The following is a 25,005-nucleotide window of genomic DNA, read 5'->3' as shown; positions in this document are numbered from 1 at the left end:
ACAAACAACAGTTCAGACTGCTGGCAGAACAACAGTCGGTCACGCGCCTCAAAGCAATGGCGTCATTTTTTTTTTTTGTTAGTTGGGTGACGTGTACTTCCCCTAACAGTTTAGTCTCAAGAAAGCTAGGCGGCCCGCCATCGCATAATTTCAAAGGTACATGGGAGCTAAGTTGGATTGGTATTAAAGGGAGACAATCTTCTGTCATCGTCGGATTGGTTTGTAAGCGTTTGTCCACGGGTGGAATGCGCTCGCGGAGAAGGGAAACGTTGTCCACCGGACAGGTCTGAGTTCTGAACGATGTATGTGAGCGGCTGGAGTGTGTTTATCTGTTATTATAATTATTTGTAACTAAGAAGGCGAATGTCGCTTTTTGTGTTCCTTTTAGGATTGTTGTGGTTTTTAGTTAAGTAGTCCGCTATTATGGCGCTGATATGATTTTGATTTTACAATGGTTTGTAGCCTGGTTATTGTGTCTTGTTTATATTTTAATGTTATTATTTATGCAAACTTTGTTTCGGATTGTTGCTCCACTTTGCTTTATGTCCTGAATGTAAGTTATTGTTGTATTAGGGACTATTTTCTTGTGCGTAGCTTTGGTTTCTTTGTTCGTAGTATTGGGTTCTTTGTTCGTGAATGTGGGGTGTCGACAGGGAGGGACGTTCTGCTGGAATGTCGAGGCCTGTGTGTTAAAGAGTTTCTGTGACACCTTTATATGGTGTATGGTAACGTAGGGTTATTTTTATAGTGTTTTATTATGTTTTCCATATTTTTGTTTGCTTATTTTGTATACAAAGTGACTACGTACTAGATCTATTTAGTCTTGACTTTGAGAAGTTTCAATGTTTGTTTTATCCAGACCACGTGGTAGCACGATGGCCTGGGTTTAGTCATGGATTATTGTAGATTTTACTTTCATTTATGAGAGCCTCTTGTTTAGGCTGACAATTGTGTCAGCTTACTGCCTTGTGTATAACTTTTTTTACATTTTAAATTGATTTGTCTTATTTTTCCTCTTTCTAGGACGGTGGTCCGAAATTGGGTGTTTTGTTTCGTTTGAGTTCTGTTTGTTTTGTACGTCTTGAGTGTTTTGTCTAGATCTAGATTCTGGTTTTTTTTATAATAACTTTTGGTTCCATATTTATTATTTTGTTAAATAAATTTTATTAACTGTAAAAGTTTTTGTTTTATTTTAGTAACTTATTATTTAGACTAAGGTTAGGTTATTAACCAGCCTGGGTTTAGCCGGGCTTGCACTGACCGGACAGTAGTTAGTTAGATAAGCCTAGGGAAGGGTTAGATAGATTTTAAGGTATCCCCCCCTAGCAGGGCTTACAAATTGGTAGCACGAGTGGGGTCAGTGCTTTAGTTAAATTTTTGTTTTTCTGTTAGGACTAGGTTAGTTTAGATAAAAAAATTTCTTGATAGGCCCTTTATGGAACCATTTGTGTTTAGTTTGTGTTTAGTGTAGGAACCGTTTGTTGTTTAAAACACCCAATTCGGACGAGATGGCGGAGGTGGCACCAACCATCATCATCGTTCCACCCAGGGAGATCCTAATCCGGAGGTTCCATGGGGACAGCCATGGCTATGAGGTGGACCGGTTCATCAAAGAGGTCCAGTCCCTCTGGAGGGCCAGGGGAAACCTCTCAGTAGAAGAGAGGAAGGACCTCCTCTGGCAGTACCTGGGGGAAGCGGTGAGAGAGGAGCTGAGCTGCAGGGGTGATGACCTGCAGCATGACCCAGAAGCCACCCTCAGGCTCCTCAGAGAGGTGTACGGCGAGAAGAGGAGGGTACCGCAGCTCATGGCCCAGTTTCAGATGGTTGTACAGGGCCAACACGAGTCGGTGAGGGCTTACTCGCACCGACTGCACAGGGCCTTCAAGACCCTGGTTACGAGGCAGAGTGCCCTGCAGGTCCCACAGACTGATGCAGGGTTTCTTCGAGACCAGTTTGTGGAAAACCTGAGCCAGGCCACAGTCAGACGCCATCTGCACGAGCTGATTTTCCGGGATCCTAAGATCCCCTTCCTGGCCATACGGGATGCGGCCATTCGATGGTCTGGAGACGAGGACCCTCTTGCTGAACCTGCCTACGTGGCAGCAATAAATGCCAGGCCAATTGAACAATGTTCGTTCAGGTCCAAGCTGGAGGACAAAATCAACAGGCTCACAGAGCAGCTTGCTGCTCTGCTGAAGCACTTTACGCGGGGCACCAAATTTTCCAATGTGCGCCAAGCACCTCGCAAGCGCACGGAGGTCCAATCAAAGGGCTGCTTTAACTGTCACCAGAGGGGTCACCTCGCCCGTCATTGCCATAGGGGAAAAAAATATGAGCCCAAAGGGAATCAAGTGACACCGAAGGTATGGCGAGGGGACAAGGTCCTACGCCCCCGCGAAAGGACTCTGGTGCCTGCCAAGGGTGTACCAACCATTCAGGCGATGGAAGGAGACCCCAGAATGAAGGACGACAAGGTGGTACCGCCATTAGACCAACCTTTTCACCCAGATACGTCAGTGGTATCAGACCCAACATCCTGCCTACGCGCCAGCATAACCAGTGTAAAGGTGGACCAATCTGAGGAACTAGAGGCAATGGTTCCACCTAACCCATCCTTAATTAAGGCACCGGGTGCTGGGGCATGCCCCCAGACAGAGTCAAGTAAGGACAAACAGGTCAAAAAGGCACCTGTAGCTGAACTGGCCATAGGCGACCTGGTCCTTCTGAGACAACCCCCACTTGGCAGACGCAAAATAGCAGACCTGGACGGCCCGACAGTTTATGTCGTGGTCGAATTACCTCCGATCACCGGCGGGTGTTACGCCATTAAAAAGAAAGATGGCCCTTCTGGCACCCGCCGGGTGGCCAGCACACAGATTAGGAGATATGTGCCTCCCAAGGCTCAACCACCCTCCCCAAGGCCGGTCAAAGTTGTACCGCCGGCTGCTACAGCCACATCGTCTGATTTTTTTGCAAAATTTTGTTTTTTGTAAAATTTATGATTGTGCCCTGTGGGCTGATTTTTTTGCAAGTTCTTTTGCAAAAATTGTGATTGTGCCCTGTGGGCTGGTTTTTTTGCAAAGTTTTTGTTTTTTTGTAACATTTATGATTATGCCCTGTGGGCTGATTTTTTTCAAGTTATTTAGCTTGCGGTGACCGCAAGCTTTAAGGGGCGTGTATGTGAGCGGCTGGAGTGTGTTTATCTGTTATTATAATTATTTGTAACTAAGAAGGCGAATGTCGCTTTTTGTGTTCCTTTTAGGATTGTTGTGGTTTTTAGTTAAGTAGTCCGCTATTATGGCGCTGATATGATTTTGATTTTACAATGGTTTGTAGCCTGGTTATTGTGTCTTGTTTATATTTTAATGTTATTATTTATGCAAACTTTGTTTCGGATTGTTGCTCCACTTTGCTTTATGTCCTGAATGTAAGTTATTGTTGTATTAGGGACTATTTTCTTGTGCGTAGCTTTGGTTTCTTTGTTCGTAGTATTGGGTTCTTTGTTCGTGAATGTGGGGTGTCGACAGGGAGGGACGTTCTGCTGGAATGTCGAGGCCTGTGTGTTAAAGAGTTTCTGTGACACCTTTATATGGTGTATGGTAACGTAGGGTTATTTTTATAGTGTTTTATTATGTTTTCCATATTTTTGTTTGCTTATTTTGTATACAAAGTGACTACGTACTAGATCTATTTAGTCTTGACTTTGAGAAGTTTCAATGTTTGTTTTATCCAGACCACGTGGTAGCACGATGGCCTGGGTTTAGTCATGGATTATTGTAGATTTTACTTTCATTTATGAGAGCCTCTTGTTTAGGCTGACAATTGTGTCAGCTTACTGCCTTGTGTATAACTTTTTTTACATTTTAAATTGATTTGTCTTATTTTTCCTCTTTCTAGGACGGTGGTCCGAAATTGGGTGTTTTGTTTCGTTTGAGTTCTGTTTGTTTTGTACGTCTTGAGTGTTTTGTCTAGATCTAGATTCTGGTTTTTTTTATAATAACTTTTGGTTCCATATTTATTATTTTGTTAAATAAATTTTATTAACTGTAAAAGTTTTTGTTTTATTTTAGTAACTTATTATTTAGACTAAGGTTAGGTTATTAACCAGCCTGGGTTTAGCCGGGCTTGCACTGACCGGACAGTAGTTAGTTAGATAAGCCTAGGGAAGGGTTAGATAGATTTTAAGGTATCCCCCCCTAGCAGGGCTTACATGTAGCCTAGCCTTCAGTACGACCAACACAGTCTCCGCGGCGAACTCTTTTTGTTTTCAGAGGCACATTGCTGTCAGCCGAAAACCATGCGATTTCAGCTGATCCGGTTTAGGGCAGACCGGAAAATTTTCCCCCAGACAGACACTCTGGTTTCTCTTCACATCGAGTAAATCTTTCGCCTTTTACTAAAGATTTCCGTGGAGAGGAGCATTATAATGAGTCTTAGAAGACTATTTTTCACGCCCTACGCTGTAGGGTGAATATTTCCAATGTAAACATGAGTGGGTGACTACATAATTTGTTGTTTTTAACCCTGGGATAGAAAATGAACCCTGCCGTTGGGAGGTTTCGTTTCCTTTGGCACGTTTTTCCGTGGCCTTGGACGGAACCGGACAACTCTTGTCCGATGGCCATGCATAATTAGTGAGTACATAAATCAAAAAAGATTTCAAATACGTCTAGGTTCAGTGCCGAAGAACCAAATCAAAACCAACTACTGTTCTGTCTAGACTTTATTATTATTATTTATTTATTTTTAAACAACTCACTCGTTTCGATTCCAACAAACAACAGTTCAGACTGCTGGCAGAACAACAGTCGGTCACGCGCCTCAAAGCAATGGCGTCATTTTATTTTTTGTTAGTTGGGTGACGTGTACTTCCCCTAACAGTTTAGTCTCAAGAAAGCTAGGCGGCCCGCCATCGCATAATTTCAAAGGTACATGGGAGCTAAGTTGGATTGGTATTAAAGGGAGACAATCTTCTGTCATCGTCGGATTGGTTTGTAAGCGTTTGTCCACGGGTGGAATGCGCTCGCGGAGAAGGGAAACGTTGTCCACCGGACAGGTCTGAGTTCTGAACGATGTAGCCTAGCCTTCAGTACGACCAACACAGTCTCCGCGGCGAACTCTTTTTGTTTTCAGAGGCACATTGCTGTCAGCCGAAAACCATGCGATTCCAGCTGATCCGGTTTAGGGCAGACCGGAAAATTTTCCCCCAGACAGACACTCTGGTTTCTCTTCACATCGAGTAAATCTTTCGCCTTTTACTAAAGATTTCCGTGGAGAGGAGCATTATAATGAGTCTTAGAAGACTATTTTTCACGCCCTACGCTGTAGGGTGAATATTTCCAATGTAAACATGAGTGGGTGACTACATCATTTGTTTTTTTTAACCCTGGGATAGAAAATGAACCCTGCCGTTGGGAGGTTTCGTTTCCTTTGGCACGTTTTTCCGTGGCCTTGGACGGAACCGGACAACTCTTGTCCGATGGCCATGCATAATTAGTGAGTACATAAATCAAAAAAGATTTCAAATACGTCTAGGTTCAGTGCCGAAGAACCAAATCAAAACCAACTACTGTTCTGTCTAGACTTTATTATTATTATTTATTTATTTTTAAACAACTCACTCGTTTCGATTCCAACAAACAACAGTTCAGACTGCTGGCAGAACAACAGTCGGTCACGCGCCTCAAAGCAATGGCGTCATTTTATTTTTTGTTAGTTGGGTGACGTGTACTTCCCCTAACAGTTTAGTCTCAAGAAAGCTAGGCGGCCCGCCATCGCATAATTTCAAAGGTACATGGGAGCTAAGTTGGATTGGTATTAAAGGGAGACAATCTTCTGTCATCGTCGGATTGGTTTGTAAGCGTTTGTCCACGGGTGGAATGCGCTCGCGGAGAAGGGAAACGTTGTCCACCGGACAGGTCTGAGTTCTGAACGATGTAGCCTAGCCTTCAGTACGACCAACACAGTCTCCGCGGCGAACTCTTTTTGTTTTCAGAGGCACATTGCTGTCAGCCGAAAACCATGCGATTTCAGCTGATCCGGTTTAGGGCAGACCGGAAAATTTTCCGCCAGACAGACACTCTGGTTTCTCTTCACATCGAGTAAATCTTTCGCCTTTTACTAAAGATTTCCGTGGAGAGGAGCATTATAATGAGTCTTAGAAGACTATTTTTCACGCCCTACGCTGTAGGGTGAATATTTCCAATGTAAACATGAGTGGGTGACTACATAATTTGTTGTTTTTAACCCTGGGATAGAAAATGAACCCTGCCGTTGGGAGGTTTCGTTTCCTTTGGCACGTTTTTCCGTGGCCTTGGACGGAACCGGACAACTCTTGTCCGATGGCCATGCATAATTAGTGAGTACATAAATCAAAAAAGATTTCAAATACGTCTAGGTTCAGTGCCGAAGAACCAAATCAAAACCAACTACTGTTCTGTCTAGACTTTATTATTATTATTTATTTATTTTTAAACAACTCACTCGTTTCGATTCCAACAAACAACAGTTCAGACTGCTGGCAGAACAACAGTCGGTCACGCGCCTCAAAGCAATGGCGTCATTTTATTTTTTGTTAGTTGGGTGACGTGTACTTCCCCTAACAGTTTAGTCTCAAGAAAGCTAGGCGGCCCGCCATCGCATAATTTCAAAGGTACATGGGAGCTAAGTTGGATTGGTATTAAAGGGAGACAATCTTCTGTCATCGTCGGATAGGTTTGTAAGCGTTTGTCCACGGGTGGAATGCGCTCGCGGAGAAGGGAAACGTTGTCCACCGGACAGGTCTGAGTTCTGAACGATGTAGCCTAGCCTTCAGTACGACCAACACAGTCTCCGCGGCGAACTCTTTTTGTTTTCAGAGGCACATTGCTGTCAGCCGAAAACCATGCGATTTCAGCTGATCCGGTTTAGGGCAGACCGGAAAATTTTCCGCCAGACAGACACTCTGGTTTCTCTTCACATCGAGTAAATCTTTCGCCTTTTACTAAAGATTTCCGTGGAGAGGAGCATTATAATGAGTCTTAGAAGACTATTTTTCACGCCCTACGCTGTAGGGTGAATATTTCCAATGTAAACATGAGTGGGTGACTACATAATTTGTTGTTTTTAACCCTGGGATAGAAAATGAACCCTGCCGTTGGGAGGTTTCGTTTCCTTTGGCACGTTTTTCCGTGGCCTTGGACGGAACCGGACAACTCTTGTCCGATGGCCATGCATAATTAGTGAGTACATAAATCAAAAAAGATTTCAAATACGTCTAGGTTCAGTGCCGAAGAACCAAATCAAAACCAACTACTGTTCTGTCTAGACTTTATTATTATTATTTATTTATTTTTAAACAACTCACTCGTTTCGATTCCAACAAACAACAGTTCAGACTGCTGGCAGAACAACAGTCGGTCACGCGCCTCAAAGCAATGGCGTCATTTTATTTTTTGTTAGTTGGGTGACGTGTACTTCCCCTAACAGTTTAGTCTCAAGAAAGCTAGGCGGCCCGCCATCGCATAATTTCAAAGGTACATGGGAGCTAAGTTGGATTGGTATTAAAGGGAGACAATCTTCTGTCATCGTCGGATTGGTTTGTAAGCGTTTGTCCACGGGTGGAATGCGCTCGCGGAGAAGGGAAACGTTGTCCACCGGACAGGTCTGAGTTCTGAACGATGTAGCCTAGCCTTCAGTACGACCAACACAGTCTCCGCGGCGAACTCTTTTTGTTTTCAGAGGCACATTGCTGTCAGCCGAAAACCATGCGATTCCAGCTGATCCGGTTTAGGGCAGACCGGAAAATTTTCCCCCAGACAGACACTCTGGTTTCTCTTCACATCGAGTAAATCTTTCGCCTTTTACTAAAGATTTCCGTGGAGAGGAGCATTATAATGAGTCTTAGAAGACTATTTTTCACGCCCTACGCTGTAGGGTGAATATTTCCAATGTAAACATGAGTGGGTGACTACATCATTTGTTTTTTTTAACCCTGGGATAGAAAATGAACCCTGCCGTTGGGAGGTTTCGTTTCCTTTGGCACGTTTTTCCGTGGCCTTGGACGGAACCGGACAACTCTTGTCCGATGGCCATGCATAATTAGTGAGTACATAAATCAAAAAAGATTTCAAATACGTCTAGGTTCAGTGCCGAAGAACCAAATCAAAACCAACTACTGTTCTGTCTAGACTTTATTATTATTATTTATTTATTTTTAAACAACTCACTCGTTTCGATTCCAACAAACAACAGTTCAGACTGCTGGCAGAACAACAGTCGGTCACGCGCCTCAAAGCAATGGCGTCATTTTATTTTTTGTTAGTTGGGTGACGTGTACTTCCCCTAACAGTTTAGTCTCAAGAAAGCTAGGCGGCCCGCCATCGCATAATTTCAAAGGTACATGGGAGCTAAGTTGGATTGGTATTAAAGGGAGTCAATCTTCTGTCATCGTCGGATTGGTTTGTAAGCGTTTGTCCACGGGTGGAATGCGCTCGCGGAGAAGGGAAACGTTGTCCACCGGACAGGTCTGAGTTCTGAACGATGTAGCCTAGCCTTCAGTACGACCAACACAGTCTCCGCGGCGAACTCTTTTTGTTTTCAGAGGCACATTGCTGTCAGCCGAAAACCATGCGATTTCAGCTGATCCGGTTTAGGGCAGACCGGAAAATTTTCCGCCAGACAGACACTCTGGTTTCTCTTCACATCGAGTAAATCTTTCGCCTTTTACTAAAGATTTCCGTGGAGAGGAGCATTATAATGAGTCTTAGAAGACTATTTTTCACGCCCTACGCTGTAGGGTGAATATTTCCAATGTAAACATGAGTGGGTGACTACATAATTTGTTGTTTTTAACCCTGGGATAGAAAATGAACCCTGCCGTTGGGAGGTTTCGTTTCCTTTGGCACGTTTTTCCGTGGCCTTGGACGGAACCGGACAACTCTTGTCCGATGGCCATGCATAATTAGTGAGTACATAAATCAAAAAAGATTTCAAATACGTCTAGGTTCAGTGCCGAAGAACCAAATCAAAACCAACTACTGTTCTGTCTAGACTTTATTATTATTATTTATTTATTTTTAAACAACTCACTCGTTTCGATTCCAACAAACAACAGTTCAGACTGCTGGCAGAACAACAGTCGGTCACGCGCCTCAAAGCAATGGCGTCATTTTATTTTTTGTTAGTTGGGTGACGTGTACTTCCCCTAACAGTTTAGTCTCAAGAAAGCTAGGCGGCCCGCCATCGCATAATTTCAAAGGTACATGGGAGCTAAGTTGGATTGGTATTAAAGGGAGACAATCTTCTGTCATCGTCGGATTGGTTTGTAAGCGTTTGTCCACGGGTGGAATGCGCTCGCGGAGAAGGGAAACGTTGTCCACCGGACAGGTCTGAGTTCTGAACGATGTAGCCTAGCCTTCAGTACGACCAACACAGTCTCCGCGGCGAACTCTTTTTGTTTTCAGAGGCACATTGCTGTCAGCCGAAAACCATGCGATTTCAGCTGATCCGGTTTAGGGCAGACCGGAAAATTTTCCGCCAGACAGACACTCTGGTTTCTCTTCACATCGAGTAAATCTTTCGCCTTTTACTAAAGATTTCCGTGGAGAGGAGCATTATAATGAGTCTTAGAAGACTATTTTTCACGCCCTACGCTGTAGGGTGAATATTTCCAATGTAAACATGAGTGGGTGACTACATAATTTGTTGTTTTTAACCCTGGGATAGAAAATGAACCCTGCCGTTGGGAGGTTTCGTTTCCTTTGGCACGTTTTTCCGTGGCCTTGGACGGAACCGGACAACTCTTGTCCGATGGCCATGCATAATTAGTGAGTACATAAATCAAAAAAGATTTCAAATACGTCTAGGTTCAGTGCCGAAGAACCAAATCAAAACCAACTACTGTTCTGTCTAGACTTTATTATTATTATTTATTTATTTTTAAACAACTCACTCGTTTCGATTCCAACAAACAACAGTTCAGACTGCTGGCAGAACAACAGTCGGTCACGCGCCTCAAAGCAATGGCGTCATTTTATTTTTTGTTAGTTGGGTGACGTGTACTTCCCCTAACAGTTTAGTCTCAAGAAAGCTAGGCGGCCCGCCATCGCATAATTTCAAAGGTACATGGGAGCTAAGTTGGATTGGTATTAAAGGGAGACAATCTTCTGTCATCGTCGGATTGGTTTGTAAGCGTTTGTCCACGGGTGGAATGCGCTCGCGGAGAAGGGAAACGTTGTCCACCGGACAGGTCTGAGTTCTGAACGATGTAGCCTAGCCTTCAGTACGACCAACACAGTCTCCGCGGCGAACTCTTTTTGTTTTCAGAGGCACATTGCTGTCAGCCGAAAACCATGCGATTCCAGCTGATCCGGTTTAGGGCAGACCGGAAAATTTTCCCCCAGACAGACACTCTGGTTTCTCTTCACATCGAGTAAATCTTTCGCCTTTTACTAAAGATTTCCGTGGAGAGGAGCATTATAATGAGTCTTAGAAGACTATTTTTCACGCCCTACGCTGTAGGGTGAATATTTCCAATGTAAACATGAGTGGGTGACTACATCATTTGTTTTTTTTAACCCTGGGATAGAAAATGAACCCTGCCGTTGGGAGGTTTCGTTTCCTTTGGCACGTTTTTCCGTGGCCTTGGACGGAACCGGACAACTCTTGTCCGATGGCCATGCATAATTAGTGAGTACATAAATCAAAAAAGATTTCAAATACGTCTAGGTTCAGTGCCGAAGAACCAAATCAAAACCAACTACTGTTCTGTCTAGACTTTATTATTATTATTTATTTATTTTTAAACAACTCACTCGTTTCGATTCCAACAAACAACAGTTCAGACTGCTGGCAGAACAACAGTCGGTCACGCGCCTCAAAGCAATGGCGTCATTTTATTTTTTGTTAGTTGGGTGACGTGTACTTCCCCTAACAGTTTAGTCTCAAGAAAGCTAGGCGGCCCGCCATCGCATAATTTCAAAGGTACATGGGAGCTAAGTTGGATTGGTATTAAAGGGAGACAATCTTCTGTCATCGTCGGATTGGTTTGTAAGCGTTTGTCCACGGGTGGAATGCGCTCGCGGAGAAGGGAAACGTTGTCCACCGGACAGGTCTGAGTTCTGAACGATGTAGCCTAGCCTTCAGTACGACCAACACAGTCTCCGCGGCGAACTCTTTTTGTTTTCAGAGGCACATTGCTGTCAGCCGAAAACCATGCGATTCCAGCTGATCCGGTTTAGGGCAGACCGGAAAATTTTCCCCCAGACAGACACTCTGGTTTCTCTTCACATCGAGTAAATCTTTCGCCTTTTACTAAAGATTTCCGTGGAGAGGAGCATTATAATGAGTCTTAGAAGACTATTTTTCACGCCCTACGCTGTAGGGTGAATATTTCCAATGTAAACATGAGTGGGTGACTACATCATTTGTTTTTTTTAACCCTGGGATAGAAAATGAACCCTGCCGTTGGGAGGTTTCGTTTCCTTTGGCACGTTTTTCCGTGGCCTTGGACGGAACCGGACAACTCTTGTCCGATGGCCATGCATAATTAGTGAGTACATAAATCAAAAAAGATTTCAAATACGTCTAGGTTCAGTGCCGAAGAACCAAATCAAAACCAACTACTGTTCTGTCTAGACTTTATTATTATTATTTTTTTTTTTTAAACAACTCACTCGTTTCGATTCCAACAAACAACAGTTCAGACTGCTGGCAGAACGACAACAGTCGGTCACGCGCCTCAAAGCAATGGCGTCATTTTATTTTTTGTTAGTTGGGTGACGTGTACTTCCCCTAACAGTTTAGTCTCAAGAAAGCTAGGCGGCCCGCCATCGCATAATTTCAAAGGTACATGGGAGCTAAGTTGGATTGGTATTAAAGGGAGACAATCTTCTGTCATCGTCGGATTGGTTTGTAAGCGTTTGTCCACGGGTGGAATGCGCTCGCGGAGAAGGGAAACGTTGTCCACCGGACAGGTCTGAGTTCTGAACGATGTAGCCTAGCCTTCAGTACGACCAACACAGTCTCCGCGGCGAACTCTTTTTGTTTTCAGAGGCACATTGCTGTCAGCCGAAAACCATGCGATTTCAGCTGATCCGGTTTAGGGCAGACCGGAAAATTTTCCGCCAGACAGACACTCTGGTTTCTCTTCACATCGAGTAAATCTTTCGCCTTTTACTAAAGATTTCCGTGGAGAGGAGCATTATAATGAGTCTTAGAAGACTATTTTTCACGCCCTACGCTGTAGGGTGAATATTTCCAATGTAAACATGAGTGGGTGACTACATAATTTGTTGTTTTTAACCCTGGGATAGAAAATGAACCCTGCCGTTGGGAGGTTTCGTTTCCTTTGGCACGTTTTTCCGTGGCCTTGGACGGAACCGGACAACTCTTGTCCGATGGCCATGCATAATTAGTGAGTACATAAATCAAAAAAGATTTCAAATACGTCTAGGTTCAGTGCCGAAGAACCAAATCAAAACCAACTACTGTTCTGTCTAGACTTTATTATTATTATTTATTTATTTTTAAACAACTCACTCGTTTCGATTCCAACAAACAACAGTTCAGACTGCTGGCAGAACAACAGTCGGTCACGCGCCTCAAAGCAATGGCGTCATTTTATTTTTTGTTAGTTGGGTGACGTGTACTTCCCCTAACAGTTTAGTCTCAAGAAAGCTAGGCGGCCCGCCATCGCATAATTTCAAAGGTACATGGGAGCTAAGTTGGATTGGTATTAAAGGGAGACAATCTTCTGTCATCGTCGGATTGGTTTGTAAGCGTTTGTCCACGGGTGGAATGCGCTCGCGGAGAAGGGAAACGTTGTCCACCGGACAGGTCTGAGTTCTGAACGATGTAGCCTAGCCTTCAGTACGACCAACACAGTCTCCGCGGCGAACTCTTTTTGTTTTCAGAGGCACATTGCTGTCAGCCGAAAACCATGCGATTCCAGCTGATCCGGTTTAGGGCAGACCGGAAAATTTTCCCCCAGACAGACACTCTGGTTTCTCTTCACATCGAGTAAATCTTTCGCCTTTTACTAAAGATTTCCGTGGAGAGGAGCATTATAATGAGTCTTAGAAGACTATTTTTCACGCCCTACGCTGTAGGGTGAATATTTCCAATGTAAACATGAGTGGGTGACTACATCATTTGTTTTTTTTAACCCTGGGATAGAAAATGAACCCTGCCGTTGGGAGGTTTCGTTTCCTTTGGCACGTTTTTCCGTGGCCTTGGACGGAACCGGACAACTCTTGTCCGATGGCCATGCATAATTAGTGAGTACATAAATCAAAAAAGATTTCAAATACGTCTAGGTTCAGTGCCGAAGAACCAAATCAAAACCAACTACTGTTCTGTCTAGACTTTATTATTATTATTTTTTTTTTTAAACAACTCACTCGTTTCGATTCCAACAAACAACAGTTCAGACTGCTGGCAGAACAACAGTCGGTCACGCGCCTCAAAGCAATGGCGTCATTTTATTTTTTGTTAGTTGGGTGACGTGTACTTCCCCTAACAGTTTAGTCTCAAGAAAGCTAGGCGGCCCGCCATCGCATAATTTCAAAGGTACATGGGAGCTAAGTTGGATTGGTATTAAAGGGAGACAATCTTCTGTCATCGTCGGATAGGTTTGTAAGCGTTTGTCCACGGGTGGAATGCGCTCGCGGAGAAGGGAAACGTTGTCCACCGGACAGGTCTGAGTTCTGAACGATGTAGCCTAGCCTTCAGTACGACCAACACAGTCTCCGCGGCGAACTCTTTTTGTTTTCAGAGGCACATTGCTGTCAGCCGAAAACCATGCGATTTCAGCTGATCCGGTTTAGGGCAGACCGGAAAATTTTCCGCCAGACAGACACTCTGGTTTCTCTTCACATCGAGTAAATCTTTCGCCTTTTACTAAAGATTTCCGTGGAGAGGAGCATTATAATGAGTCTTAGAAGACTATTTTTCACGCCCTACGCTGTAGGGTGAATATTTCCAATGTAAACATGAGTGGGTGACTACATCATTTGTTTTTTTTAACCCTGGGATAGAAAATGAACCCTGCCGTTGGGAGGTTTCGTTTCCTTTGGCACGTTTTTCCGTGGCCTTGGACGGAACCGGACAACTCTTGTCCGATGGCCATGCATAATTAGTGAGTACATAAATCAAAAAAGATTTCAAATACGTCTAGGTTCAGTGCCGAAGAACCAAATCAAAACCAACTACTGTTCTGTCTAGACTTTATTATTATTATTTTTTTTTTTAAACAACTCACTCGTTTCGATTCCAACAAACAACAGTTCAGACTGCTGGCAGAACAACAGTCGGTCACGCGCCTCAAAGCAATGGCGTCATTTTATTTTTTGTTAGTTGGGTGACGTGTACTTCCCCTAACAGTTTAGTCTCAAGAAAGCTAGGCGGCCCGCCATCGCATAATTTCAAAGGTACATGGGAGCTAAGTTGGATTGGTATTAAAGGGAGACAATCTTCTGTCATCGTCGGATTGGTTTGTAAGCGTTTGTCCACGGGTGGAATGCGCTCGCGGAGAAGGGAAACGTTGTCCACCGGACAGGTCTGAGTTCTGAACGATGTAGCCTAGCCTTCAGTACGACCAACACAGTCTCCGCGGCGAACTCTTTTTGTTTTCAGAGGCACATTGCTGTCAGCCGAAAACCATGCGATTTCAGCTGATCCGGTTTAGGGCAGACCGGAAAATTTTCCGCCAGACAGACACTCTGGTTTCTCTTCACATCGAGTAAATCTTTCGCCTTTTACTAAAGATTTCCGTGGAGAGGAGCATTATAATGAGTCTTAGAAGACTATTTTTCACGCCCTACGCTGTAGGGTGAATATTTCCAATGTAAACATGAGTGGGTGACTACATAATTTGTTGTTTTTAACCCTGGGATAGAAAATGAACCCTGCCGTTGGGAGGTTTCGTTTCCTTTGGCACGTTTTTCCGTGGCCTTGGACGGAACCGGACAACTCTTGTCCGATGGCCATGCATAATTAGTGAGTACATAAATCAAAAAAGATTTCAAATACGTCTAGGTTCAGTGCCGAAGAACCAAATCAAAACCAACTACTGTTCTGTCTAGACTTTATTATTATTATTTATTTATTTTTAAACAACTCACTCGTTTCGATTCCAACAAACAACAGTTCAGACTGCTGGCAGAACAACAGTCGGTCACGCGCCTCAAAGCAATGGCGTCATTTTATTTTTTGTTAGTTGGGTGACGTGTACTTCCCCTAACAGTTTAGTCTCAAGAAAGCTAGGCGGCCCGCCATCGCATAATTTCAAAGGTACATGGGAGCTAAGTTGGATTGGTATTAAAGGGAGACAATCTTCTGTCATCGTCGGATTGGTTTGTAAGCGTTTGTCCACGGGTGGAATGCGCTCGCGGAGAAGGGAAACGTTGTCCACCGGACAGGTCTGAGTTCTGAACGATGTAGCCTAGCCTTCAGTACGACCAACACAGTCTCCGCGGCGAACTCTTTTTGTTTTCAGAGGCACATTGCTGTCAGCCGAAAACCATGCGATTTCAGCTGATCCGGTTTAGGGCAGACCGGAAAATTTTCCGCCAGACAGACACTCTGGTTTCTCTTCACAACGCGTAAATCTTTCGCCTTTTACTGAACGTGACCTAGTTTCAAGATTTGTGTTCATTTATATTTCGTGGACTGTGTTCTGTGTTTTAACTGTGACACATTTCAAACACCACAGTGAGTATGTCATCAACCATTAAACTTACCATCCCTGGCCTACCCACCAGCCTACACCTTCCAAGAACTTTAAAAGTTGAAATAAAGTTCAGAGCCGGAAGCACCATCCACGTGGATGATAGAGTTATCGAAATTGTAACTCAGGCTGTCACCAAAATAAACCCTGATGAGATTTTAAAAGTCTACAATCTAGGACGGCCCACAGAGTGGTACGTCACCCTTAAAAGTCAGGAAGTGTACACCACTCTCCACATGCGGGAATTCACCACCAATGACTACGGCATAACACAAGTGGTGTTTACCCACGTGGACAAGCCTGTGTTGTACGGTGAACTCCACTGGGTACCACCGACGTTTACCGAAGACACGGTTACAAAAATAGTAGAAAATTTCGTCATCCCCAACACCCAGATTACTGTTAAACCTCTCAGAAAAGGAGATAGATGGGCGGTAATCATCAACTCTAAGATGCCGGTTGAGAAACTACCCCATTATCTTGAAGTGGTAATGGGAGATCTTACCCACACCATGTTGCTTCTGTTTAGAGGCAGAAGGCAAAACTGCCATCTATGCCACACCAGCAGACATCACCCAGGCCAATGCAGAAGAGAAGATATCAGATCAAGGGATGACATCATCTTGACGGACGACAAAAAATACGTTGATGGGAAAGCTGTAGAGGAGGTTAGAATGATGGACAGACAAGATTCGACCGAAGAAGATCCCCTTAAGCCTACCACCTCATATGCGACCGCAGTAACCAAGACAACACCCATGACACATACAACAGAAGACACGACAACGCCATTGACACAAGAAACACCCACGGCATCACTGAGTCAAACAACGGATAACGCTAAACACACCGGCCAGTTCGCTGCGTTCATGCAAGGGAAAGCAGCCCTAACCATGAACCCCAAGGACCACTCAGCCAGGCCAAAACACACATCAGCTGATGACAAGGTGAAGACAGGCAAGCGACCCAGCGGTGACTCACCAAAACAACACACGGGGAAAAAACCGACCACTAGATAGATACATGCGACCTTACACCAACAAGAATGGCTAGTTCAACGAATAAAACTAATATAGGACAACTCACAATGATAACCATCAACATCAAGGGGGCAAAAAAGAAAGCTGATCTAATAATATCACTCATAAACACCTTCAAAACAGACTACATCCTTCTACAAGAAACTAATTTTAAAAATAAGTATAAGGCAGATAAATTTATAAGTAGCTTAGGCTTAGAAACAACTGAAGCATACCATAGTTTAGGAGAGAACTGCAAGGGAACGTCAATAATTAAAACATCAGACAAATACAAGACATTGCAAACATACACCGACGAGAATGGAAGACTGGTGATTATAACAGTCGGGGACAACAGCACGCAGTTCACCATTGTCAACATATACGCCCCCGTGGTCAAATTAGAACAAAGGCTCTACTACAAGCATTTGAAACGTACCCTGAAAAAAGAGTACAAGGACAAGCCAATCATTCTGGCTGGGGATTTTAATCTAGTGATAGACAAGAAAGACTTGATAGTTCAAAACGATAGAGAAGAAATACGAATGGCAGAGGACAGAGAACAAATCCAGTCATTAAACAAAATAATAGAGCAGTTCAATCTAGTAGACACATTTAGGAAGCTACACCCACATAAGATAGAGACAACATACTGTAGCCCGTCAGGGAAAAGTTACTCAAGATTGGACAGAGTATATGTCAACACAAACAACACAATTAGGAAAGTAGTACACCTGAAAAGAACTTTACAGTACACAGATCACAAGGCGACACTGGTGATGTTAAACTCACCAGTTAGCACACGTCAACGCAACACATACTGGAAACTAAACAACGCCCTTTTAACAGAACCTATATACATCGCAAATATAAAGGAAACGATAGCAAGATTCATAACCACTCAACCAAGCACTAATTTCATAGATCTTTGGGAAACTTTCAAAATTGAAGTCAAGGAAATATCCATTAGAATTGGAACATATTTGAAGAGCGAGAGACAGAATAAAGAGAAAGAATGTTTAGAGACCCTGCACATACTAAAATCATTCCATGCTGGTGAAGATGTAGTGGCAAAGTACGAAGACGAACTGGAAGAAATTAGGAAATATAAATACAAGGGAGCCTTAGTGAGGAGTAGGTTGGACATAGCAGGAACAGAAGACCCGACACACCACAACATAATACTCGAACAAATCACTCAGAAAAACAAAAACATTCAGTGTATCGTGGACAGGGACGGCCAGGAGACTACAGACGAAAGCAAAATCACTCAGGCGTTTCACCAATACTACACGAAGCTGTACAGGAAAGAGCAAACAAGGGGAGACAAGGAAGACGAGTACCTGTGTAACGCACGCCGCCTAGACGACACGGACAGAGAAAAACTGGATGAACCTATCACAATAAAGGACATCGAAGAAACAATACGACAGTTAAAAGACAACAAATCCCCTGGACCCGACGGATTAACGGCAGAATTTTACAAGTCTTTCACTGCAGAAATAGGGCAACTTTTGTTAAACACGTTCAACGACATGACAGACAAGAAAACGTGCCACGAAAATTTCAACAGATCCTTCATCTCCTTAATCCACAAGCCAAACACTGACGAAAAACAGATGAAAAACTACAGACCTATCTCGCTACTCAATACAGACTACAAGATTTTAACAAAAACGTTAGTCAGAAAGTTAGAGCCTTATCTCCACAAAATAGTGCACACAGACCAGCAATGCAGCATCACAGGAAGGAACATCTTAAACCATACGCACTACATTAGAGACCTCATCCAATATACACATGAAAAAGAAGCACAAGCCTTTTTACTGAGCCTTGACCAAGAGAAGGCTTTTGATAGAGTGTCTCACAGCTTTTTACTTAAAATAATAGAAGCCAATAATCTGGGGAATTACATATGCACATGGATCGACATTATTTACAGGAATGCTGTTAGTCACCTTCAAATCAACAGATGCATCACAAGACCGTTCCAGATTCAAAAATCTGTCAGACAAGGCTGCCCTTTGTCCCCTGTGTTATATATACTGACATTAGAACCCCTTTTGGAAAAAATTAGGCTCGACACACAGATTAGAGGAATTGACTGTCCAAACACGCAGAACAGAAAACTTTTTGCTTACGCTGACGACACGACATTTAGCCTACAGACAGAAAAATCTCTAATAGCTGTAATCAACCACTTCCAAGATTTCGGACAAGCAAGCGGCACGAAAATAAATTTAGACAAGACGCAAATCATGGGCTTAGGACGATGGAAGGAGAAGCAAACTTACCCTTTGAACTTGAAAGCGACTGACAGACTGAAAATTTACGGAATAATTTTTGAGAACGATCCCCATAGAAAACACGAGGAAACTTGGGAAAAGATGACTGACAAAATCAGTAGTAAACTAAACAAATATAAAAATAGCGCAACTACCATCTTCGGACGAGCGGCCATCGTTAACAGATATATAACACCCAAGTTGATATATGTAGCCACAACATCAACCGTCCCTAAAGCCACCATTCAAGGAATCAATCAAAAAATCAGAGAATTCATTTTTAAGAACACAGTCAGAACCATTAACCACTGCACGTTAATTCAAAATAAATTACAAGGAGGGATAAACCTACATGATATCCAAACCAAAATCAACTCACTCAGAATAAAACACGTCGGCAGAATAGTCAGTGACCCCCCAAATCATCCGCTAGCACATTACTATTTAGGACTTAGACTGAACAAAATACTCAAACATAATAATAGCACGCCGCATTTCGGAGGAGAGAAATTAAGCGCTTTCTACATTGAATGTCTAACCAGCCTGAAAGGGAACGAAAAATTCATACACGAAAACACACGGAAGACCTACTCACATCTGATAAAGAAACTAGCCACTCCACTACATAACAGAATCCAATGGTGCAAAATATACAGCGATATAGACACAACAGAGACTTTTAGAAATCTTCATAGGAAATCCATTACACCCAAAGCTAGGGAGATCACATACAGATTGATCTTCAATTTGACTCCGATCTACCAAATTATGCCAGCTAATAAGAAGAGAAACACAGGTTGTGTACTGTGTGGACAAGATATGAGAGAGACAGAAACCCATTTATTCCTAACATGTCCCACAATACAGATGGCTAAACGGGCGCTAGAAGAAGAAATCAAGGTAGATAATAAAGCCCTTACTATCGACGGGGCGATAACTCTAAATAAAGTACCCAAAAAGCCCGTGGCTGCAGAGAGAGACAAAAACATTATGCCTTAGCGACATACAGACAGACTATCTGGCAAGCAAGAAACAAGGCGAAGTATGACAAGAAAAGATTTACCAACAAAACACTAAAGACAATTTTTTGTGAGAGTATGAACAAATATGTGTGAATGTTGAAGTCCACGTTTTTGTAGAAATGTATGCAACTGATGTCCTTGTATAACAAATATGTGTACAATGTTATGCTGATGTTGATGTAAATATTTTCAGAAATAAACTTTTATAAAAAAAACAAAAAAAAAAACTAAAGATTTCCGTGGAGAGGAGCATTATAATGAGTCTTAGAAGACTATTTTTCACGCCCTACGCTGTAGGGTGAATATTTCCAATGTAAACATGAGTGGGTGACTACATCATTTGTTGTTTTTAACCCTGGGATAGAAAATGAACCCTGCCGTTGGGAGGTTTCGTTTCCTTTGGCACGTTTTTCCGTGGCCTTGGACGGAACCGGACAACTCTTGTCCGATGGCCATGCATAATTAGTGAGTACATAAATCAAAAAAGATTTCAAATACGTCTAGGTTCAGTGCCGAAGAACCAAATCAAAACCAACTACTGTTCTGTCTAGACTTTATTATTATTATTTATTTATTTTTAAACAACTCACTCGTTTCGATTCCAACAAACAACAGTTCAGACTGCTGGCAGAACAACAGTCGGTCACGCGCCTCAAAGCAATGGCGTCATTTTATTTTTTGTTAGTTGGGTGACGTGTACTTCCCCTAACAGTTTAGTCTCAAGAAAGCTAGGCGGCCCGCCATCGCATAATTTCAAAGGTACATGGGAGCTAAGTTGGATTGGTATTAAAGGGAGACAATCTTCTGTCATCGTCGGATTGGTTTGTAAGCGTTTGTCCACGGGTGGAATGCGCTCGCGGAGAAGGGAAACGTTGTCCACCGGACAGGTCTGAGTTCTGAACGATGTAGCCTAGCCTTCAGTACGACCAACACAGTCTCCGCGGCGAACTCTTTTTGTTTTCAGAGGCACATTGCTGTCAGCCGAAAACCATGCGATTCCAGCTGATCCGGTTTAGGGCAGACCGGAAAATTTTCCCCCAGACAGACACTCTGGTTTCTCTTCACATCGAGTAAATCTTTCGCCTTTTACTAAAGATTTCCGTGGAGAGGAGCATTATAATGAGTCTTAGAAGACTATTTTTCACGCCCTACGCTGTAGGGTGAATATTTCCAATGTAAACATGAGTGGGTGACTACATCATTTGTTTTTTTTAACCCTGGGATAGAAAATGAACCCTGCCGTTGGGAGGTTTCGTTTCCTTTGGCACGTTTTTCCGTGGCCTTGGACGGAACCGGACAACTCTTGTCCGATGGCCATGCATAATTAGTGAGTACATAAATCAAAAAAGATTTCAAATACGTCCTAGGTTCAGTGCCGAAGAACCAAATCAAAACCAACTACTGTTCTGTCTAGACTTTATTATTATTATTTATTTATTTTTAAACAACTCACTCGTTTCGATTCCAACAAACAACAGTTCAGACTGCTGGCAGAACAACAGTCGGTCACGCGCCTCAAAGCAATGGCGTCATTTTATTTTTTGTTAGTTGGGTGACGTGTACTTCCCCTAACAGTTTAGTCTCAAGAAAGCTAGGCGGCCCGCCATCGCATAATTTCAAAGGTACATGGGAGCTAAGTTGGATTGGTATTAAAGGGAGACAATCTTCTGTCATCGTCGGATTGGTTTGTAAGCGTTTGTCCACGGGTGGAATGCGCTCGCGGAGAAGGGAAACGTTGTCCACCGGACAGGTCTGAGTTCTGAACGATGTAGCCTAGCCTTCAGTACGACCAACACAGTCTCCGCGGCGAACTCTTTTTGTTTTCAGAGGCACATTGCTGTCAGCCGAAAACCATGCGATTCCAGCTGATCCGGTTTAGGGCAGACCGGAAAATTTTCCCCCAGACAGACACTCTGGTTTCTCTTCACATCGAGTAAATCTTTCGCCTTTTACTAAAGATTTCCGTGGAGAGGAGCATTATAATGAGTCTTAGAAGACTATTTTTCACGCCCTACGCTGTAGGGTGAATATAATATTTCCAATGTAAAACATGAGTGGGTGACTACATCATTTGTTTTTTTTTAACCCTGGGATAGAAAATGAACCCCTGCCGTTGGGAGGTTTCGTTTCCTTTGGCACGTTTTTCCGTGGCCTTGGACGGAACCGGACAACTCTTGTCCGATGGCCATGCATAATTAGTGAGTACATAAATCAAAAAAGATTTCAAATTACGTCTAGGTTCAGTGCCGAAGAACCAAATCAAAACCAACTACTGTTCTGTCCTAGACTTTATTATTATTATTTTTTTTTTTTAAACAACTCACTCGTTTCGATTCCAACAAACAACAGTTCAGACTGCTGGCAGAACGACAACAGTCGGTCACGCGCCTCAAAGCAATGGCGTCATTTTATTTTTTGTTAGTTGGGTGACGTGTACTTCCCCTAACAGTTTAGTCTCAAGAAAGCTAGGCGGCCCGCCATCGCATAATTTCAAAGGTACATGGGAGCTAAGTTGGATTGGTATTAAAGGGAGACAATCTTCTGTCATCGTCGGTCGGATTGGTTTGTAAGCGTTTGTCCACGGGTGGAATGCGCTCGCGGAGAAGGGAAACGTTGTCCACCGGACAGGTCTGAGTTCTGAACGATGTAGCCTAGCCTTCAGTACGACCAACACAGTCTCCGCGGCGAACTCTTTTTGTTTTCAGAGGCACAATTGCTGTCAGCCGAAAACCATGCGATTTCAGCTGATCCGGTTTAGGGCAGACCGGAAAATTTTCCGCCAGACAGACACTCTGGTCAATCATTCTGGCCGGGGATTTCAATCTAGTGATAGACAAGAAAGATTTAATTGTTCAAAACGATAGAGAAGAAATACGAATGGCAGAGGACAGAGAACAAATCCAGTCATTAAACAAAATAATAGAGCAGTTTAATCTAGTAGACACATTTAGGAAAGCTACACCCACATAAGATAGAGACAACATACTGTAGCCCGTCAGGGAAAAGTTACTCAAGATTGGACAGAGTATATGTCAACACAAACAACACAATTAGGAAAGTAGTACACCTGAAAAGAACTTTACAGTACACAGATCACAAGGCGACACTGGTGATGTTAAACTCACCAGTTAGCACACGTCAACGCAACACATACTGGAAACTAAACAACGCCCTTTTAACAGAACCTATATACATCGCAAATATAAAGGAAACGATAGCAAGATTCATAACCACTCAACCAAGCACTAATTTCATAGATCTTTGGGAAACTTTCAAAATTGAAGTCAAGGAAATATCCATTAGAATTGGAACATATTTGAAGAGCGAGAGACAGAATAAAGAGAAAGAATGTTTAGAGACCCTGCACATACTAAAATCATTCCATGCTGGTGAAGATGTAGTGGCAATAGTACGAAGACGAACTGGAAGAAATTAGGAAATATAAATACAAGGGAGCCTTAGTGAGGAGTAGGTTGGACATAGCAGGAACAGAAGACCCGACACACCACAACATAATACTCGAACAAATCACTCAGAAAAACAAAAACATTCAGTGTATCGTGGACAGGGTCGGCCAGGAGACTACAGACGAAGGGTAAAATCACTCAGGCGTTTCATCAATACTACACGCAGCTGTACAGGAAAGAGCAAACAAGGGGAGACAAGGAAGACGAGTACCTGTGTAACGCACGCCGCCTAGACGACCACGGACAGAGAAAAAACTGGATGAACCTATCACAATAAAGGACATCGAAGAAACAATACGACAGTTAAAAGGCAACAAATCCCCTGGACCCGACGGACTAACGGCAGAATTCTACAAGGCTTTCACTTTAGAAATAGGGCAACTTTTGTTAAACACGTTCAAACGACATGACAGACAAGAAAACGTGCCACGAAAACTTCAACAGATCGTTCATCACCTTAATCCACAAGCCAAACACTGACGAAAAACAGATGAAAAAACTACAGACCTATATCGTTACTCAATACAGACTACAAGATTTTAACAAAAACGTTAGTCAGAAAGTTAGAGCCTTATCTCCACAAAATAGTGCACACAGACCAGCAATGCAGCATCGCAGGAAGGAACATCTTAAACCATACGCACTACATTAGGGGACCTCATCCAATATACTCATGAAAAAGAAGCACAAGCCTTTTTACTGAGCCTTGACCAAGAAAAGGCTTTTGATAGAGTGTCTCACAGCTTTTTACTTAAAATAATAGAAGCCAATAATCTGGGGAATTACATATGCACATGGATCGACATTATTTATAGAAATGCAGTTAGTCACCTTCAAATCAACAGATGCATCACAAGACCGTTCCAGATTCAAAAATCTGTCCGACAAGGCTGCCCCTTTGTCTCCTGTGTTATATATATTGACATTAGAACCCCTTTTGGAAAAAATTAGACTCGACACACAGATTAGAGGAATTGACTGTCCAAACACGCAGAACAGAAAACTTTTTGCTTACGCTGACGACACGACCATTTAGCCTACAGACAGAAAAATCTCTAATAGCAGTAATCAACCACTTCCAAGATTTCGGACAAGCAAGCGGCACGAAAATAAATTTAGACAAGACGCAAATCATGGGCTTAGGACGATGGAAGGAGAAGCAAACTTACCCTTTGAACTTGAAAGCGACTGACAGACTGAAAATTTACGGAATAATTTTTGAGAACGATCCCCATAGAAAACACGAGGAAACCTGGGAAAAGATGACTGACAAAATCAGTAGCAAACTAAACAAATATAAAAATAGCGCAACTACCATCTTCGGACGAGCGGCCATCGTTAACAGATACATAACACCCAAGTTGATATATGTAGCCACAACATCAACCGTCGCTAAAGGCACCATTCAAGGAATCAATCAAAAAAATCAGAGAATTCATTTTTAAGAACACAGTCAGAACCATTAACCACTGCACGTTAATTCAAAATAAATTACAAGGAGGGATA

At 43.0% G+C, this 25,005-nt stretch overlaps 1 protein-coding gene and 15 non-coding genes across 16 annotated transcripts; all 16 read left to right on the top strand.

Moving 5' to 3' along the window:
- Window positions 1–1,425: 1,425 nt before the first annotated feature.
- Window positions 1,426–3,931, top strand: LOC131949853 (uncharacterized). Its single transcript, XM_059311865.1, has 2 exons — window positions 1,426–3,599; window positions 3,898–3,931. The coding sequence occupies exon 1, from the start codon at window positions 1,509–1,511 to the stop codon at window positions 2,991–2,993; it is 1,485 nt and encodes a 494-aa protein (XP_059167848.1). The 5' UTR covers window positions 1,426–1,508; the 3' UTR covers window positions 2,994–3,599; window positions 3,898–3,931.
- Window positions 3,932–4,352: 421 nt separating this feature from the next.
- On the top strand, window positions 4,353–4,471 carry LOC131949865 (U5 spliceosomal RNA). The gene has a single exon (XR_009388212.1). It is a non-coding gene; the product is annotated as a U5 spliceosomal RNA (small nuclear RNA).
- A 743-nt stretch (window positions 4,472–5,214) lies between these two features.
- Window positions 5,215–5,333, top strand: LOC131949864 (U5 spliceosomal RNA). Its single transcript, XR_009388211.1, has one exon. It is a non-coding gene; the product is annotated as a U5 spliceosomal RNA (small nuclear RNA).
- Window positions 5,334–6,076: 743 nt separating this feature from the next.
- Window positions 6,077–6,195, top strand: LOC131949863 (U5 spliceosomal RNA). The gene has a single exon (XR_009388210.1). It is a non-coding gene; the product is annotated as a U5 spliceosomal RNA (small nuclear RNA).
- Window positions 6,196–6,938: 743 nt separating this feature from the next.
- Window positions 6,939–7,057, top strand: LOC131949862 (U5 spliceosomal RNA). The gene has a single exon (XR_009388209.1). It is a non-coding gene; the product is annotated as a U5 spliceosomal RNA (small nuclear RNA).
- A 743-nt stretch (window positions 7,058–7,800) lies between these two features.
- On the top strand, window positions 7,801–7,919 carry LOC131949861 (U5 spliceosomal RNA). The gene has a single exon (XR_009388208.1). It is a non-coding gene; the product is annotated as a U5 spliceosomal RNA (small nuclear RNA).
- A 743-nt stretch (window positions 7,920–8,662) lies between these two features.
- Window positions 8,663–8,781, top strand: LOC131949860 (U5 spliceosomal RNA). Its single transcript, XR_009388207.1, has one exon. It is a non-coding gene; the product is annotated as a U5 spliceosomal RNA (small nuclear RNA).
- A 743-nt stretch (window positions 8,782–9,524) lies between these two features.
- Window positions 9,525–9,643, top strand: LOC131949859 (U5 spliceosomal RNA). The gene has a single exon (XR_009388206.1). It is a non-coding gene; the product is annotated as a U5 spliceosomal RNA (small nuclear RNA).
- A 743-nt stretch (window positions 9,644–10,386) lies between these two features.
- LOC131949858 (U5 spliceosomal RNA) lies at window positions 10,387–10,505 on the top strand. Its single transcript, XR_009388205.1, has one exon. It is a non-coding gene; the product is annotated as a U5 spliceosomal RNA (small nuclear RNA).
- Window positions 10,506–11,248: 743 nt separating this feature from the next.
- LOC131949857 (U5 spliceosomal RNA) lies at window positions 11,249–11,367 on the top strand. The gene has a single exon (XR_009388204.1). It is a non-coding gene; the product is annotated as a U5 spliceosomal RNA (small nuclear RNA).
- A 745-nt stretch (window positions 11,368–12,112) lies between these two features.
- Window positions 12,113–12,231, top strand: LOC131949856 (U5 spliceosomal RNA). The gene has a single exon (XR_009388203.1). It is a non-coding gene; the product is annotated as a U5 spliceosomal RNA (small nuclear RNA).
- Window positions 12,232–12,974: 743 nt separating this feature from the next.
- Window positions 12,975–13,093, top strand: LOC131949900 (U5 spliceosomal RNA). The gene has a single exon (XR_009388245.1). It is a non-coding gene; the product is annotated as a U5 spliceosomal RNA (small nuclear RNA).
- Window positions 13,094–13,834: 741 nt separating this feature from the next.
- LOC131949890 (U5 spliceosomal RNA) lies at window positions 13,835–13,953 on the top strand. The gene has a single exon (XR_009388235.1). It is a non-coding gene; the product is annotated as a U5 spliceosomal RNA (small nuclear RNA).
- A 741-nt stretch (window positions 13,954–14,694) lies between these two features.
- On the top strand, window positions 14,695–14,813 carry LOC131949878 (U5 spliceosomal RNA). The gene has a single exon (XR_009388224.1). It is a non-coding gene; the product is annotated as a U5 spliceosomal RNA (small nuclear RNA).
- Window positions 14,814–21,077: 6,264 nt separating this feature from the next.
- Window positions 21,078–21,196, top strand: LOC131949866 (U5 spliceosomal RNA). The gene has a single exon (XR_009388213.1). It is a non-coding gene; the product is annotated as a U5 spliceosomal RNA (small nuclear RNA).
- A 744-nt stretch (window positions 21,197–21,940) lies between these two features.
- On the top strand, window positions 21,941–22,059 carry LOC131949855 (U5 spliceosomal RNA). Its single transcript, XR_009388202.1, has one exon. It is a non-coding gene; the product is annotated as a U5 spliceosomal RNA (small nuclear RNA).
- The last annotated feature ends 2,946 nt before the right edge of the window (window positions 22,060–25,005 follow it).

This window comes from Physella acuta, unplaced genomic scaffold (assembly GCF_028476545.2).
Source record: "Physella acuta isolate Inbredline_101_S28 unplaced genomic scaffold, ASM2847654v3 ptg000717l, whole genome shotgun sequence".
Taxonomy (NCBI): Eukaryota; Metazoa; Mollusca; class Gastropoda; family Physidae; genus Physella; species Physella acuta.
This window is presented reverse-complemented; position numbering and strand designations above follow the sequence as displayed.